The 16,582-nt window shown below is 38.8% G+C and overlaps 1 protein-coding gene across 1 annotated transcript; it reads right to left on the bottom strand.

Moving 5' to 3' along the window:
• Positions 1–11,996: 11,996 nt before the first annotated feature.
• LOC721417 (olfactory receptor 1D2) lies at positions 11,997–12,935 on the bottom strand. The gene has a single exon (XM_015118278.3). The coding sequence runs from the start codon at positions 12,933–12,935 to the stop codon at positions 11,997–11,999; it is 939 nt and encodes a 312-aa protein (XP_014973764.3).
• Between the last annotated feature and the right edge of the window lie 3,647 nt (positions 12,936–16,582).

The following is a 16,582-nucleotide window of genomic DNA, read 5'->3' as shown; positions in this document are numbered from 1 at the left end:
CCAGCCCCACTGCATTGCCCTAGTAGAGGTTCTCCATGAGGGCTCTAGTCTTGCCACAGGCTTCTGCCTGGAAATCCAGGCATTTCCATACATCCTCTGGAACCTAGGCTGAGGTTCCCAAACCTCAACTCTTGTCTTCTGCATACTTGCAGGCCCAACACCATGTGGAAACCACCAATGCTTGGGACTTGAACCCTCTGAAGCAATGGCCTGAGCTTTATCTTGGTCCCTTATAGCCATGGCTGGAGCTGGAGCAGCTGGGATGCAGGGTGCCATGTCCCATGGCTGCACTGAGCCTTCTAGTCTTCCATGCCTGTGATTGAAGGGGCTGCTGTGAAGGTCTCTGAAATGCCCTGGAGACATTTTCCCCAGTGTCTTGACTATTAACATTGGGCTCCTTGTTACTTATGCAAATTTCTGCAGCCAGTTTGAATTTCTCCCCAGAAAATTGGTTTCTCTTTTCTACTGCATGGCCAGGCTGCAAATTTTCCACACTTTTATGTTTTGCTTCTCTTTTAAACATAAGTTCCAATTTCAGATAATCTCTTTGTGAATGCATATGACTATATGCTTTTAGAAACAGCCAGGTCACATATTGAATGCTTTGCTGCTTAGAAACCTCTTCCACCAGATAACCTAAATAATCTCTCTCAAGTTCAAAGCTCCACAGATCTTTAGGGTGGTGTGAAATGCCTCCAGCGTCTGTGCTAAAGCATAGCAAGAATGACCTTTACTCTAGTTCACAATAAGTTCCTCATCTCCATCTGAGACCACCTCAGCCTGGACTTCATTGTCCATATGACTTTCAGCATTTTGTTCAAAACTATTCAAGTCTCTAGGAAGTTCCAAACTTTCCTACATCTTCCTGTCTTCTTCTGAGTCCTCCAAACTGTTCCAACTTCTGCCTGTTACCCAGTTCCAAAGCTGCTTCTACATTTTCACATATCTTTATAGAGGCACCCTAATCTGCTGATAAAGATTTTATTAGTCCATTTTCGCACTGCTATAAAAACTACCTGAGACTGGATAATGTATATTAAAAAAAAAAACAGGTTTAATTGACTCACATTTCTGCATAGCTGGGGAAGCATTCAGGAAACTTACAATCATGGCAGAAAGTGAAGAGGAAGCAAGGTACATCTTACATGGCAGCAGGAGACAGAGAGGGGCAGGGGGATGTGCCACACTTCTAAACCATCAGCTCTCAATAGAACTCACTCACGATCATGAGAACAACATGAGGAAAATCTGCCAAGATCCAATCACCTCCCACCAGGTTCCTCCCCTGACACATGAAGGTTACAATTTGAAATGAGATTTGGGTGGAGACAGAGGGAAGCCACATCACTTGGTTACTATTTGCATGGAATGTATTTTTTTCTTCCCTTTACTTTCAGTTTCTGTGTGTCCTTAAATTTAAAGTTTGTGTCTTGTAGACATCACATAGTTGGATCATGTATTTTAATTCATTCAGCTGCTGTATATATTTTGAATAATGAGTGTAATTTGCTTATACTTGAAGTAATTATTGAAGTAATTATTGATAGGCAAACACTTACTATGGTCAATTGGTGATTGTGTTCTTTTTTGTCAGTATTTTGTTTCTCTCTTTCTCAAAGAAATACCTCCCTTATTTGTTTGTATCTGACCACAGGGAGTTAACCTTGCCATTACCGTGCTATGATCTCTGTGAGGTGAGACTGGAGTGGGCATCCTGATAGGTGTCTTGGAATGCTGGGAAAGCTGGATGTCCATCTCTTGGTGTATTCTTTGTGATTTGATGATTTTTAAAAATAGTGATGTACTTTGATCCTTTTCTCTTTATTTTTAAAAGTTACTTTTATTTATTTATTTTAAGAGGTAGGGTTTCACTCTGTTGCCCAGGCTGGATTGCAGTGGCACGATCCTAGCTTACTGCAGTCTCCAACTCCTTGGCTCAAGTGATCCTCCCACTTCAGCTTCCTGAGTGGCTGAGACTCTGGGCACATGCCACCGTGCCGTCAGTCTTATTTTTTGATTGTACAATGGCTTTTCCCTTGTGATTACCATGAGGTTTGGATAAAAATTCTTATAACAGTCTGTTTGAAGCTGATAACAACTTATCCACATAGAGAAACTCCACACATTATCTTCACACTTCCACATACATCTCTTTGATTTCAGAATTTACATATTTTTATATTTATCAAATTTTTTGTAGTCATTGCTATTCTTAACTATTTTCCAAATGAATTTAATTTTTCTATGGTATATTCTTATAGTTTACTGAACTTCTTTAAGAGAATGATTCTGAATTTATTGTCAATCATTTTGTGGATCTTCATTTCTGCAGGGTTTATTGTTAGATCTTTATTATTATTATTATTATTATTTTGGAGATGTCATGATTCCCTAATTCCTCGTAATCCTTTTGTCTTTTGTTGGTGTCTGCACATTGAGGAAATAGCCACCTCTTCCAGCTTTTACAGGTATTCTTGGGATAGACCTTCACTCTTAAGTCTAGCCTGTGATTCTGGATGAGCCAGCTGGTAATGACGTGGAAGAGACAGAGCTCGCCATCAGGTTCTCTCATTTGTGGGGCCAAGGCCTTTGCTCTGAGGTTGGAACGGGACTACTGTCTAGGCTCCAATTTCCATTAGACCACAGGCTTGGCTTTGGAATCAGGCAGAGTTTTTGGCTGGGTTCTGCAATTGCTTCTGATTGGGCTGAGACACAGGGTATATTCACTGGCCAGGCAGGACCTCTCTTTGAGTTCTGCAATTGGGCCAGGCTGCAGGTTGGACTCCAAGTTAGTCAGAATTGCTATTCAGGATGACCAGGATCAGCTGCTGTGCTTAGAGAAATGCATGGTTGAGACTTGCCTCCCTGCCAGGGCAGAGCCTTGGGGTGGGTTTTGAGGCTGACCTGAACTGCTATTTGAATTTTTGGGTGGTGAAAGTTTAGCCCATTGTTTACTGAAAGGCATTCTCTTGGGCAAAACCCTCTCTGGGTGGGGTCTTGGATGAGCTTTGAGACTGAATTGAGATGCTGTTTGAATTTCTGGGTGGTTGCAGTCTGGCTTTGTGCTTTGCCAAAAGTTGCTGTGTTTGGTGTCTCCCTCAGTGGGTGGGGTCTTGAGGGAGGCTTTGAGGATGAGCTGAGCTGGTACCTTTGATTGGATGCCTCTGCAGGCCATAGCACAGAGCACCATCAAAATATGAGCACTAGTTGCTGTGAGCAATACCTCCTTTCCTTGTTTCTGTCTGACCACAGACAGTTAGCCATGTCATTGCCCACTGTGATCTTTGTGAGGTGAGACTGGAGTGGGCATCCTGAGAGATGTCTCAGAATGCTAGGGAAGCTAGATGTCCATCTTCAGCTCCCTTTTCCCACTGTAGAAACTGTGGGCCCAGGGAAATTCTCTGTTTATGGCACCGTGCCATGTTGAGGGAGGGCAAGGGGCAACGTGCTTGAAGTGAGACGATTTCTCTTACTCTTCAAATGCAGTTCTTACTTGTTTCTGTGATACACACAGGTATTGCAGGCTTATTCTCAAGGTTTGGGGGTTTTCACCAACGTATACTTGTCTGTGGATAGCTGCTCATGGAACTTTCTGTTGCAGGGAGAGAAGGCTAGGACATTTTATTCTGCCATTCTGCTGACACCACCATATTTTTTTCCCTGTTTTTTATTTCAGTAGGTTTTTGGGGAACAGGTGGTATTTGATTACAAGGATGTTCCTTAGTGGTAATTTCTGAGATTTTGGTGCATCCATCTCAGTACGCTGTACCCAATGTGTAGTCCTTTATCCCTCACCTCCTTCCACTCTTTCCGCTGAGTCCCCAAAGTCCATTGTATCATTCTTGTGCCTTTATGTCCTCATCGCTTAGCTCCCATTTACGAGTGAGAACATACGATTTTTGGTTTTCCTTTCCTGAGTTACTTCACTTAGAATAATAGTCACCAATTCCATCTACCTTGTTGCAAATTCTACTATTTCATTCCTTTTTACGGCTGAGGAGTATTCTGTGGGGGGTGTGTGTGTGTGTGTGTATATACACACATATATACATATATACATAAGAGTGTATATATATACACATTAAGGCATAAGAATGATACAATGGGCTGTGTGTGTGTGTGTGTATATATATGTATATCACATTTTCTTTATCCATTCACTGATGGATATTTGGACTGGTTCCATATTTTGCAATTGCGAGTTGTGCAGTTATAAACTTGTTTGTTCAAATATCTTTTCTGTATATGACTGCTTTTCCTCTGGGTAGATACCCAGTAGTGGGATTGCTGGATCAAATGGCAGACATAGCTTTGCTATGACATACCACTGTCCACACTGTTTTCCATAGTTTTCCACACTGTTTACATTCCCACCAGCCATGTAAAAGTGTTCCCCCTTGACCACATCCATGCCAACATCTATTATTTTTTTATTTTTTGATTAAGGCCATTCTTGCAGGAGTAGGGTGGTATCATATTATGGTTTTAATTTGCATTTCCCTGATAATTAGTGATGTTAAGTATTTTTTCATATGTTTGGCCATTTGTTTATCCTCTTTTGAGAATTTTCTCTTCATGGCTTAGCCCACTTTTTGATGGAATTTTTTTTTCTTCTTAATTTGAGTTCCCCATAGATTCTAGATATTAGTCCTTTGCCAAATGCATAGTTTACAAAAAGATTTTCTCCCACTCTGTGGGTTGTCAGTTTACTCTACTGATTATTTCTTTTGCTATGCAGAAGCTTTTTAGTTTAAGTCCCATCGATTTATCCTTGTTTTTGTTGCATTTGGTTTTGGGTTCTTGGGCATTCACTCTTTGCCTAAGCCAATGTCTAGAAGGCTTTTTCCAATGTTGTTCTCTAGAAATTTTTGTGATTTCAGGTCTTAGATTTAGGTCCTTGATCCATTTTGAGATGATTTTGGTATAAGATGAGAGATGAGGATCCAGTTGCATTCTTCTACATGTGGCCTGTCAATTATTCCAGCATCATTTGTTGAATAGGGTGTCCTTTTCCCACTTTATGTTTTTGTTTGCTTTGTCAAAGATCAGTTGGCTGTAAGTATTTGGACATATTTCTGGGTTCTCTATTCTGTTCCATTGGTCTATGTGCCTATTTTCATACCAGTACCATACTGTTTTGGGGACTATGGCCTTATAGTATAATTTGAAGTTGGGTAATGTAATGCCTCCAGATTTGTTCTTTTTGCTTTGTCTTGCTTTGGCTATGTGGGCTCTTTTTTGGTTCTATATGAATTTTAGGATAGTTCTTTTCTAGTTGTGTGAAGAATAATGGTGGTATTTTGATGGGAATTGGGAATTGCATTGAATTGGTAGATTACTTCTGGCAGTATGGTCATTTTCACAATATTGATTCTACCCACCCATGAGCATGGAATGTGTTTCCATTTCTTTGTGCCTTCTATGATTTCTTTCAACAGTGTTTTGGAGTTTTCCTTGTAGAGGTCTTTCACCTCCTTCGTTAGGTGTATTCCTAAGTATTTTAATTTTTTTCCAGGTATTGTAAAAAGAGTTGAGTTCTTGATTTGATTCTCAGCTTGGTCGCTATTGATGTACAGCAGTGCTACTGATTTGTGTACATTAATTTTATATCCTGAAACTTTACTGAATTCATTTATCAGTTCTGGAAAGTTTTTGGATGAGTCTTTAAGGTTTCCTAGGTATACAGTTGTATCATTGGTGAACAGCAACAGTCTGACTTCCTCTTTACTGTTTTGGATAACCTTTATTTCTTTCTCTTGTCTGATTGCTCTAAGACTTCCAGTACGGTGTTGTATAGAAATGGTGACAGTGAGCATCCTTGTCTTGTTCCAGTTCTCAAGGGGGAATGCTTTCAGCTTTTCTCTGTTCAGTATAATATTGGCTGTGGGTTTGTCATAGATGGCTTTTATTACCTTAATGTATGTCCCTTCCATGCCAGTTTTGTTGAGGGCTTATCATAAATGAATGTTGGATTTTTGTCAAATGTTTTTAACACACCATTAGATTCGGTTAGCTAATATTTTGTTGAGGATTTTTGCGCCTATTTTCATCACAGATATTAGTCTGTAGTTTTCTTTTGTGTGTCCTTTCCTTGTTTTGGTATTAGGGTGATACTGGCTTCATAGAATGATTTAGGGAGGATTCCCTCTTTCTCTATCCTGTGGAATAGTGTCAATAGGATTGGTACCAATTTAACTGTGAATCTTTCTGGTCCTGGACTTTATTTTGTTGGCATTTTTTTCATTACCATTTCAATCTCACTGCTTGTTATTGGTCTGTTCAGAGTTTCTATATCTTTCTGGTTTAATTTAGGGAGGTCGTATATTTTCAGGAATTTATCCTTTTCCTCTAGGTTTTTTAGCTCATGTGCATCAAGGTATTCATAGTAGCCTTGAATGATGTTTTGTATTTCTGTGGTATCAGTTGTAATATCTCCCATTTTTTTCTAATTGCACTTATTTGAATCTTCTCTTATTTTCTTAATCTTGCTAATGGTCTATCAATTTTTTTTAACTTGTCAAAGAACCAGCTTCTTGTTTCACTTTCATTTTTATTTTTATTTTTTGTCGTTTCAATTTCCTTCAGTTCTCCTCCGATCTTTGTTATTTCTATTCTTCTCCTGGGTGTGGGTTTGGTTTCTTCTTGTTTCTCTAGCTCTGTGAGATGTGACCTTAGGTTGTCTGTGCTCTTTTAAACTTCTTAATGTAGGGATTTAATCCTATGAACTTTTCTCTTCATACTACTTTTTCTGTATCCCAGAGGTTTTGATAGGTTGTGTCCCTATTACTCAGTTCAAATAATTTTTGAGTTTTCATCTTGTTTTCATTGTTGACCCAACAATCATTCAGGAGCAGGTTATTTAATTTCCATGTATTTGCATGCTTTTGAGGGTTCCTTTAGGAGTTGGTTCCCAGTTTTATTCCAGTGTGGTCTGAGAGAGTACTTGACATGTTAGAAATGCAAAATGCTTGTTTCCTGGTGCTGCAAAGAAATAGCACTCTAACATAAATTTAATTTTCTCAGCAAGGCAATTTTTACTTTCTGCAGAAAGCTTGCTCCTCGCAGATGGAACAATGGTGAGAGTACACCCGGACAGGGGAGGGGTAGGAGTTCTTATTCCCGACACAGGTAGCCCCTACCACTGTGTTGTTCCCCTATTGGCTAGTGGAGTATTGCAGTCCCTCACTATTTTTGTGGTGTTGTCTATCTCATTTCTTAGGTCTAGTAGTAAATGTTTTATAAATTTGGCAGTTCCAGTGTTGGGTGCATATATATTCAGGATTGTGATGTCTTCCTTTTGTACTAGTCCTGTTATCATTATGTAGTGTCCCTCTCTGTCTTTTATAACTGTTGTTGCTTTAATGTCTGTTTTGTCTGATATAAGAATAGCCACTCTTGCTTGCTTTTGGTGACCATTTGCATGGAATACCTTTTTCTACCCCTTTACCTTAAGTTTATGTGAGTCCTTATGTGTTAGGTGAGTCTCTTGAGGACAGCAGGTACTAGGTTGGTGAATTCTTAACCATTCTGCCATTCTGTGTCTTTTAAGTGAAGGATTTAGGCCATTTACATTCAACATTAGTATTGACATATGAGGTACTATTCTATTTGTCATGGTAGTTGTTGACTGACTAGCTTGGTTTTTTTTCCATTATGGTGTTATTTTATAGGTCCTGTGAGATTTATGCCTGAAGGAGGTTCTATTTTGGTGTATGTCAAGGATTTGATTCAAGATTTAGAGCTCCTTCACGCCTGTAATCCTAGCATTTTGGGAGGCCAAGGTGGACGGATCACAAGGTCAGGAGATCAAGACCATCACCGCTAACATGGTGAAACCCCGTCTCTACTAAAAATACAAAAAATTAGCCAGGCATAGTGGCGGGTGCCTGTAGTCCCAGCTACTCAGGAGGCTGAGAGGCTGAGGCAGGAGAATGGCGTGAACCTGGGAGGTGGAGCTTGCAGTGAGCCGAGATTATGCCACTGCACTCCAGCCTGGGTGACAGAGCCAGTCATTAAAAAAAAAAAAAAAAAAAATTTAGAGCTCCTTTTACAAGTTCTTGTAGTGCTGGCTTGGTAGTGCCAAATTCTCTCAGCATTTGTTTGTCTGAAAAGACTGTCTCTCTCCTTCATTTATGAAGCTTAGTTTCATGGGATACAAAACTCTTGGGTAGTAATTGTTTTGTTTAAGGAGGCTAAAGATAGGACCCTAATCCCTTCTAGCTTGTAGGGTTTCTGCTGAGAAATCTGCCATTAACCTGGTAGGTTTTTCTTTATAGGTTACCTGATGCTTTTGCCTCACAGCTCTTAAGATTCTTTCCTTCATCTTGACTTTAGATAACCTGATGACTATGTGCCTAGGTGATGATCTTTTTGTGATGAATTTCCCAGGAGTTCTTTCAGCTTCTTGTATCTGGATGTCTAAATCTCTTGCAAGGCCGGGGAAGCTTTCCTCAATTATTCCCTCAAATGTGTTTTTGAAACTTAGATTCCTCTTCCTCCTTGGGAACACCAGTTATTCTTAGGTTTGGCCATTTAACATAATCACAAACTTCTTGGAGGCTTTGTTCATTTTTTAAATTCTTTTTTCTTTGTCTTCAATGAATTGGGCTAATTTGAAAGCCTTGTCTTTGAGCTCTGAAGTTCTTTCTTCTACTTGTTTGCTTCTATTGCTGGGACGTTCCAGTGCATTTTCCATCTCTCTAAATGTGTCTTTCATTTCCAGAAGTTGTGATTGTTTTTCATTTATGCTATCTATTTCACTGAAGACTTTTCCTTTCATATCCTTCATATCCTGTATCTTTTTTTTTTTTTTTCTTTAAGTTGGATTTCATCTTTCTCTGGCACCTCCTTGATTAGCTTAATACTCAACTTTCTGAATTCTTTTTCTGGCAGTTCAGATATTTCTTCTTGGCTTGGATCCATTGCTGGTGAGCTAGTGTGATCTTTTGGGGTGTTAAAGAACTTTGTTTTGTCATATTACCAGATTTGTTTTTCTGGTTCCTTCTCATTTGGGTAGACTATGTCAGAAGGAAGATCTGGGGCTCAAAAACTGCTTATCAGCTTCTTTTTGTCCACGGGATCCCCCCTTAATATGGTACTATACCCCTTCCCCTAAGGATGGGGCTTCCTGAGAGCCAAACTGCAATGATTGTTATTTCTCTTCCAGTCTAGCCACCCAACAGAGCTACTGGGCTCTGAGCTGGTGCTGGGAGGGTGTCTGTGAAAAATCCTGTGATGTGATCTGTCTTCAGTCCCTCAGGCATGGATAACAGCACCTGGTCCAGTGAAGGTAGCAGTGGAGTAAAGTGGACTCTCATGGTCCAAGTGTTTATCTAAGAGTCTATGGTCCTTGGTTGAAGTTTTGTTTAGTGTGCTAGTCGGCCTCCAGCCAGGAGGTGGTCCTTTCAAGAGTGCACCAGCTGTGGTAGTATAGGGGGGACACAAACTTGCCCTAAGGTTACCTGGATAAGCATTCCAATTTCTCAGGTGGTGGGTGGGATCATAGAGCCCCCAAAAGATTATGTCCTTTGTCTCTGGCTACCAGGGTGGGTAAAGAAAGACCATCAGGTTGGGGCAGGGTTAGGCATGTCTGAGCTCAGACTCTCCTTGGGTTGAGCTTGCTGTGGCCACTGTGAGGGGTGGGGGTGTGGTTCTCAAGCCAATGAGGTTATGTTCCCAGGGGATTATGGCTGCCTCTGCTGTGTCATACAGGTTGCCAGGGAAGTGGTGGAAAGCCAGCAGTGATAGGCCTCACCCAGCTCCCATGCAGTCCAAATGGCCAGTCTCACTCCCAGTGTGCCCTACCCCTAACAGTGCTGAATTCATTTCCAGGCAGCTGGTGAGCAGGGCTGAACTTGTTCCAGGCTGCAAGTCTCCCCGCTGAGAAAGCAAGCAGCACTTTCAGGTGTCTGGTCTTCCTGCCTGTGGTGGCTTCTGTGAATAGCCATTTTTAAAAAAATAAGTTTTCTGCCTCCTTTTCTTTCACTTCTCCTTCTGATACTTCCATAATGTGTGTATTTGTTTGATGGGTCCCATAAGTCCCATAGGCTTTCTTCACTATTTTTCCATTTGTTTCTCTTACTAAAAAATTTCAAATGACCTGTTTTTGAGTAGCTAATTCTTCTGTTTCTTCAAATCTGCTGCTGAAGCTCTCTTTTGAGTTTTTTACAGTTTAGTCGTTGTATTATTCAGCTTTAGAATTACTATTTCTTTTTTGTGGTTTCTGTTTGTTGAAATTTACATCTTATTTATATATTGATTTCCTGATTTTGTTTAGTAGTTTAACTGTGTTTTTTTGTGGGTCACCAAGTTTCTTCAAATGATGACTTGAACTCTTTGTCAGGCAGTTCATAGTTCTCCATTTCTTTGATGGTTACTGAAGCTTTATTTTGTTCCCTTGGTGTTGCTGTTTCCTTGATTCCTTGTGTTTTCTGTAGCTTCACATTTGTGTTTGCACATTTGAAGAAGCAGTCATCTCTTTTAGTCTTTACAGGCTGGTTTTGATAGGGAAACTCCAATTTGATAGGAACTCTTCTTCACCAGTCAGCTTAGCCAGATATTCTGGGCTGGGCAGTTGGCAGGGTCTATGGGCAGGCAGACCTGGTGCTTGGGGATGTGGGTGGATGGGCCAGCTTCTGGGCACCATGCACAGGCTTGCTATAGGGTGCAAGTCCGAGTTGTTGAAATACACACACTGACTATTAAGAACTCCTAAGCATTTTCTTATTTTTTTCCTGTTCTTAGCTAATCAGAGGGGTCTGGCCATGTAGATTCCCTCAGTATTCTTGGTGAGGCATGACAGAAGTGGTCCTCTTGGTTAGCATCCTGAAAGGCAGGGGAAGTTGTAAATATGTTTTATTTTCTTTTTTACTTATGGAAGAACTCATGAGATGAGGGGATCTCTCTCCTACTACTCTGTGCTGGCTTGGGTGAGGAGTGATTCAGGTATTGTGACAAGAGTTTTTTCTACGATGTTCAATAGAGCGTTTGTTCTACTTCTGTACATTACTAGGGTGTTGTAAACTTTGAGTTGGATTCTGGAACTCTCACAAAGATATTTTCATCTGTGGATGGTTGATAAATTAGTCTGTATGTTGGTAGATGAGAGATGTAACTGTCTATTCCACCATCTTGTTGACATCACTCCTTTCACCTCTATTTTGAAGTCTCTATTACCTGATGTCATTCCAGCAATATTTCACTTAAAATATTGTATTCTCCAAATATGTCTGTTTCGCTTTTTAATTTCAAGCTTTGTATATTCCTGTGCTTTCAGTGTGTCTCTTTAAATACATCTATCTATATTTATTTTTTAATCAGTATGTTGAACATTACCTTTTAATTGATGAGTTAGGTCCATTTATGTTTAATGTAAGTTTATGTACTTCCCCTAGTAGATTATGACCTTATGTTTGTAACTCAGTTTGAGGCCTCTGTAGACAGTCATTATGAATAGAATAAGTTGATGAATGACTGTATGAATGTCAAATGAATTGAACTCCACCTGTCAAGGTCTATGTCACGTGCTGGCTCAGCTGATTCAACTATATATGATTGCAATCTCTTTCAAACCACCACAACCAAGTCACTAAGTTTCTTATCAGCTACTATTTACTTTCTGTACTTTGGATGTGTGCTAGGTGAGAGACACCTCTAGGTTTAAACTAGATATAGTCAGATAAGGCCAAGAATGTGTCCCTGTAGTCAAGTACATTGAATAATTTGATCCTGCAACATTCTAGTGTTGGTGTTAATGTGACCTTGTTTACGGTCAAGGCTAATGAGACCTGGGGGACACCACGTTACAAATAAGTCTTTTTTATCACCATATATATATATACACACATATATACACACACACACACACACACACACATATGCTCTCTCTGAACTGGAGCTATGTCCCAACCACTGCTGTGTAGCACATAGGACAATCCCTTATATAGGATGAAGGATATTCCCAGTCTCCACTTTAATGCTGTCTTTCCAAATTGCCCTCATGTCAGCCTCTGAAAATGTTTATCTAGGAGTCTTCCTAGAGCCCCATGCATGTCCTTGTTCCTCAAGCTGTAGATGAAGGGGTTCATCATGGGTGTCACCACAGCATACATCACTGTGGCTACTGAGTCCTTCACAGAGTAGGTATGGAGGGGCTTCAGGTATACCATACAAAGTGTCCCATAGAAGAGGGAGACTACACCCAAATGGGAGGCACAAGTGGAGAAGGCTTTGTATTTCTTAGAGACTAAGGGTATTCTGAGGATGGCTCTGACAATCAACACATAGGAAATGATCATGAATCCAAAGGGAATGAGGAAGATAAAGCAGCCTGTGGCAATCAGCACTGTGTGATTAATCTGAGTGTCGGAACATGCCAGCCTCAGCAATACATACATCTCACAGAAGATGTAGTGGATTTTTCGTGACCCACAGAAGGTCACCGTGGTCATGAGGAAGGTGTGTATGAGGCCATAGAGCACAGATAAGACCCAACACAAGGAAAGGAGTAAGATACTGAGCTTAGGGCTCATGGCTGTGGTGTAGTGGAGGGGGCAGCAGATGGCCACATAGCGGTCATACGCCATCACAGCCAGGATGAGGTTGTCCAGGGCCACCAAGGAGACCAGGAAGTAGAGCTGTGTCAGACACCCTGCATAGGAGATGGCTTTGTTCTGGGACTGGAGGTTCACCAGCATCTTGGGGATTGTGTTGGTGACAAAGAAGAGGTCAGTGAAGGAGAGGTTGGCCAGGAAGAAGTACATGGGGGTGTGCAGGCGGGAATCAGAGCTGATGGCCAGGATGATGAGCACATTTCCCACCACCGTGACCAGGTACATGCACAGGGACATCCAAAACAGGATCTTCTGCTGCTTAGGACTCTCTGACATCCCCAGGAGAAGGAACTCTGAACCTTCAGTCTGGTTGGCTCCCTCCATTTCCCCAACTCTCTGCAACATTAACACCAACAGATGTTTACCAAATGCCCTTACTTGAATAAAAACATGAAGATAAGCAAAATCAACATTTCTTAGAATTAAGAATATCTTAAACCCAATTTTATAGTTTTTGAAAATAAGAAAGTAGAAAAAAAAGTTTTTATGTGATATAATTATTTCAGCAACTTCAAAGCTGATATACTCAATGTTAAAGGAATAATGTGTAATTCCTATTTTCAATCCTGTCATCTTACGCTATTCTTGAAGTGTTTAGTGAGTAGTATGTTATCTTATATGTGTATGTTTTAAAATAATGTTTAATACAGATATATGCAGTACAAGAAGTAGTTCAAAAATAAAAGGAAGAAAATAAAAATATTTGAAAGGAGTAGGAACAATGATTATTTGTTGATACGATGATCTATCTGGAAAAAGTAGGACTATCAACCAGAATACTATTAGAGTTCAGAATTCTTGAAATCAAGTCTTTCCCAGCTAGTAAGATAGTAAGCACTGCCACTTACTTGCTGTGAAACCTCAGGAAGAATACCAGAGTTCTTGAAGACACAGTTTCTATATGCGAAACATGAGTTTTATGGGGTGGGGCAAAATTAAGTAATAAAGTGCTTAACACAAGGAGCAGGTATGCAATTAGCACTCAGAAATGTTGCCTCTTGTTGTTGTATTTAACGAGAATCAGGAAAAATGTTAAAGTACAATGCAAAACTATCTCATCCCCACTATCAACAAATAAATCATGGCACTGAGATGTTAACAAGAATCGGGCAAAACCTTCAGATTTCTCCAGTGAGGCATAAATTAAAAATTAAATAAATTGACAAACATATCAAGGTTTCCAATATGAAGAGAAATGTCACCAAACTATATATTCTTTTGAATTAATAGAAAGTTTACTGGATATCAAAATTATAACTGGGTTTTTGAGAAAGGAAACTGGTCTAAATTTCATCTAAAAATAAGCATGTAGGTAAGCTAGAAAAACGTTGAATAAAAGAGTAACAGGGTGATGCTTGCACTATCAAATATTAAGAATTCTAAAGCAATATGATAGTAATGTTGGAATGAACAGATCAGTAGAAACTTCACAGATAGACACAAAGACGTGGAATTTGGTAGATTAATACGGGTGCACTGTATATTAGCTGGTAAGTTCTGCATGGCCACACTCTATATTAGCAAGTAAAGTCTGTAGTATTCAAGAAATGGCACATTGAGATAACTGCAATTACTTTTGGAGGACTAGTTCGAACAATATTTTGTATCTTATCAAACACATTTAAAACATTTTCTTTGAAAGCCTAATGTGTATGGAATAAAATGTTTAAAAAATCAAAACAGAACAAAGAAATATGTATATGTAAAATATTTTAAAAATAGTATATATAAAACAGCCGAATGCGGTCAGGGAAAGAATAAAATCTTCGAATACTACTGACAGTTCTCAGTGATTGTGGGAACTAAGCAAATAAACAAGTAAATACCAATAACCAGCCCCATTAGGGGAGACTAGTACCCTGAATTGTTACAATAAATTATCTAAAATGTCCATATTCCAACAAAATGTATGAACCATGAAAAGAAAGTATGATCCACATTTGAGGAAAAAATCAGGCAACAGAAACTACCTGTGAGAACAATGTGATGTCAGCCTTCATTGAAAAGACCTCGAAGTAGCCATTGAAAATATTTTCACAAAACTAAGAGAAAGCATGACTAGAGAAGTAAAGGAAGGTACCGTGAGAATGTCATGACAGATGGGGAGTCTCAATAAAAAGAATGTATAAAAAAGAGCCAAATGGAAATCCCGCAGCAGTCAAAATGTACAATAACTGAAATGAAAATTTTATTAGTGGGCCTGAATAGTAGTTTTGAACTAGCAGAAAAAATAGCAATCTTTAAGATAGATTGATATCAATTAAGCAAGCTGAAAAACAGAGGAAGAGAAAAAATGAAGAAAAATGACCAGAGACTCAGAAAAGTGTGGAGCACCATTAAACACACCAACACACATGGAAGGTAAGTGCTGAAGGAGAGGAGAGAGAAAAATCAGAAAAACATTTTCAAAGAAAGAATGGCTGAAATTTAACTTCGTAAATTTGTTTAAAAAACTACACATACAGGAAACTCAAACTTTAGACAGAATAAATACAAAGAGCTTCAGAAATAGACACATCATAGTAAAAAGGCTGAAAGGCAAAGACAAGGAGAAAATCTTGAAATCAGCAAGTAAAAAAGATTTTTTACCTACAAGGGAAGCCTAATATGAACAACAGACTTCTCAACAGAGACAAAGAAGGCTCTAAGACAGTTGGATAACATATTCAAAATGGTTGAAAAAAATATCCATCAAGTAAGAGTCTAATATTCAGCAAAACTATCTTTTAAAAAATGAATATTTTTTTAAATAAATATTATCTCAGGTGAACAAAAACAAAGAAAATTTTTTGCCAGCAGACCTATCTTACAAAAACTACTAAAGAAATTTCTTTAGGTTGAAAGTAAGTTACCTCAGATGATAATTTGAATCCAAACGCACAAAAAGGAAAGAACAGTGGTAAAGTACGAAAATGTGATATTATAAATGTATGTAAATATGTAAATATATATAGATATAATCTCTATATATCTAATATTTTACATATATCTATTAAATATGACAGTATAAATGCATATCTTGTTTTTTCTTATAACTTATTTAAACACCAATTATGTAAGATAATATGTATATGATGTATTGTTGAGGCTATAACATATAGAAATATGTTTGTCAATTACAGCATAAAGGAACTGGGTGGAGGCAAAGTTGAATTGGACTAAGGAAATGACTACAGACGGTAGAGTAGTAATTATAACAACGGATTATTAGGATTAATAGATGTTACATCTGTAACAACACTACTACAAAAGGAAGAAACTAATAGAATTGTATAGAAATCATTTTTCTATATATCGTTGGACTTAAATTGGTATAAATCTAAAGATGATTCTGATAAGTTAAGATGTATGTGGTAGACTATAGAGCAACCACTAAAAAATACCTTCAAAAATAGAGTGAAAAATTATTAAAGAAATTAAAATGCAACATGAGAAAATACTCGCTTAATGGAAAACAAAGTAGTAAAGGAAAATAGAGGAACAAAAGGACATGGGACATATAGAAAACACAAAGTAAAATGGGAGATATAAATCCAACTATATCAATCATAACATTAAGTGTGAATGCATAAAACAATTCACTCAAAAGGCGAGACTGTCAGAGTGGATAAAAACATGATTCATTCATATGCATTCTACAGAAAACCTACTTGATTCAAAGATACAGCAAGGTTGAAAGTAAGAGGATGGGAAAAGATATGCAATCAGGAACCACAAGAAAAACGGAATGGCCATACTTTAGCCTGAAAATATGAAATGGCTTTTAAAGATTAAAATAGAGTTTATGCTGACCTGGTGGCCCATGCCTGTTAATCTCATTACTTTGGGAGGCTGAGGTAGGAGAACTGCTTGAGGCCAAGAGTTCAAGACCAGCCTGAGCAGTATAGCAAGACTCCATCTCTTAAGAGTTTAAGTCAAAAAGTCTGACTAGAGATAAAGTGAGATATTTTATAATGACAAGTGGGTCAATC

Source organism: Macaca mulatta, chromosome 16 (assembly GCF_049350105.2).
Source record: "Macaca mulatta isolate MMU2019108-1 chromosome 16, T2T-MMU8v2.0, whole genome shotgun sequence".
NCBI classification, from domain to species: domain Eukaryota; kingdom Metazoa; phylum Chordata; class Mammalia; order Primates; family Cercopithecidae; genus Macaca; species Macaca mulatta.
The sequence above is the reverse complement of the archived record's forward strand: the minus strand, read 5'-3'. Positions and strand labels throughout refer to the sequence as shown.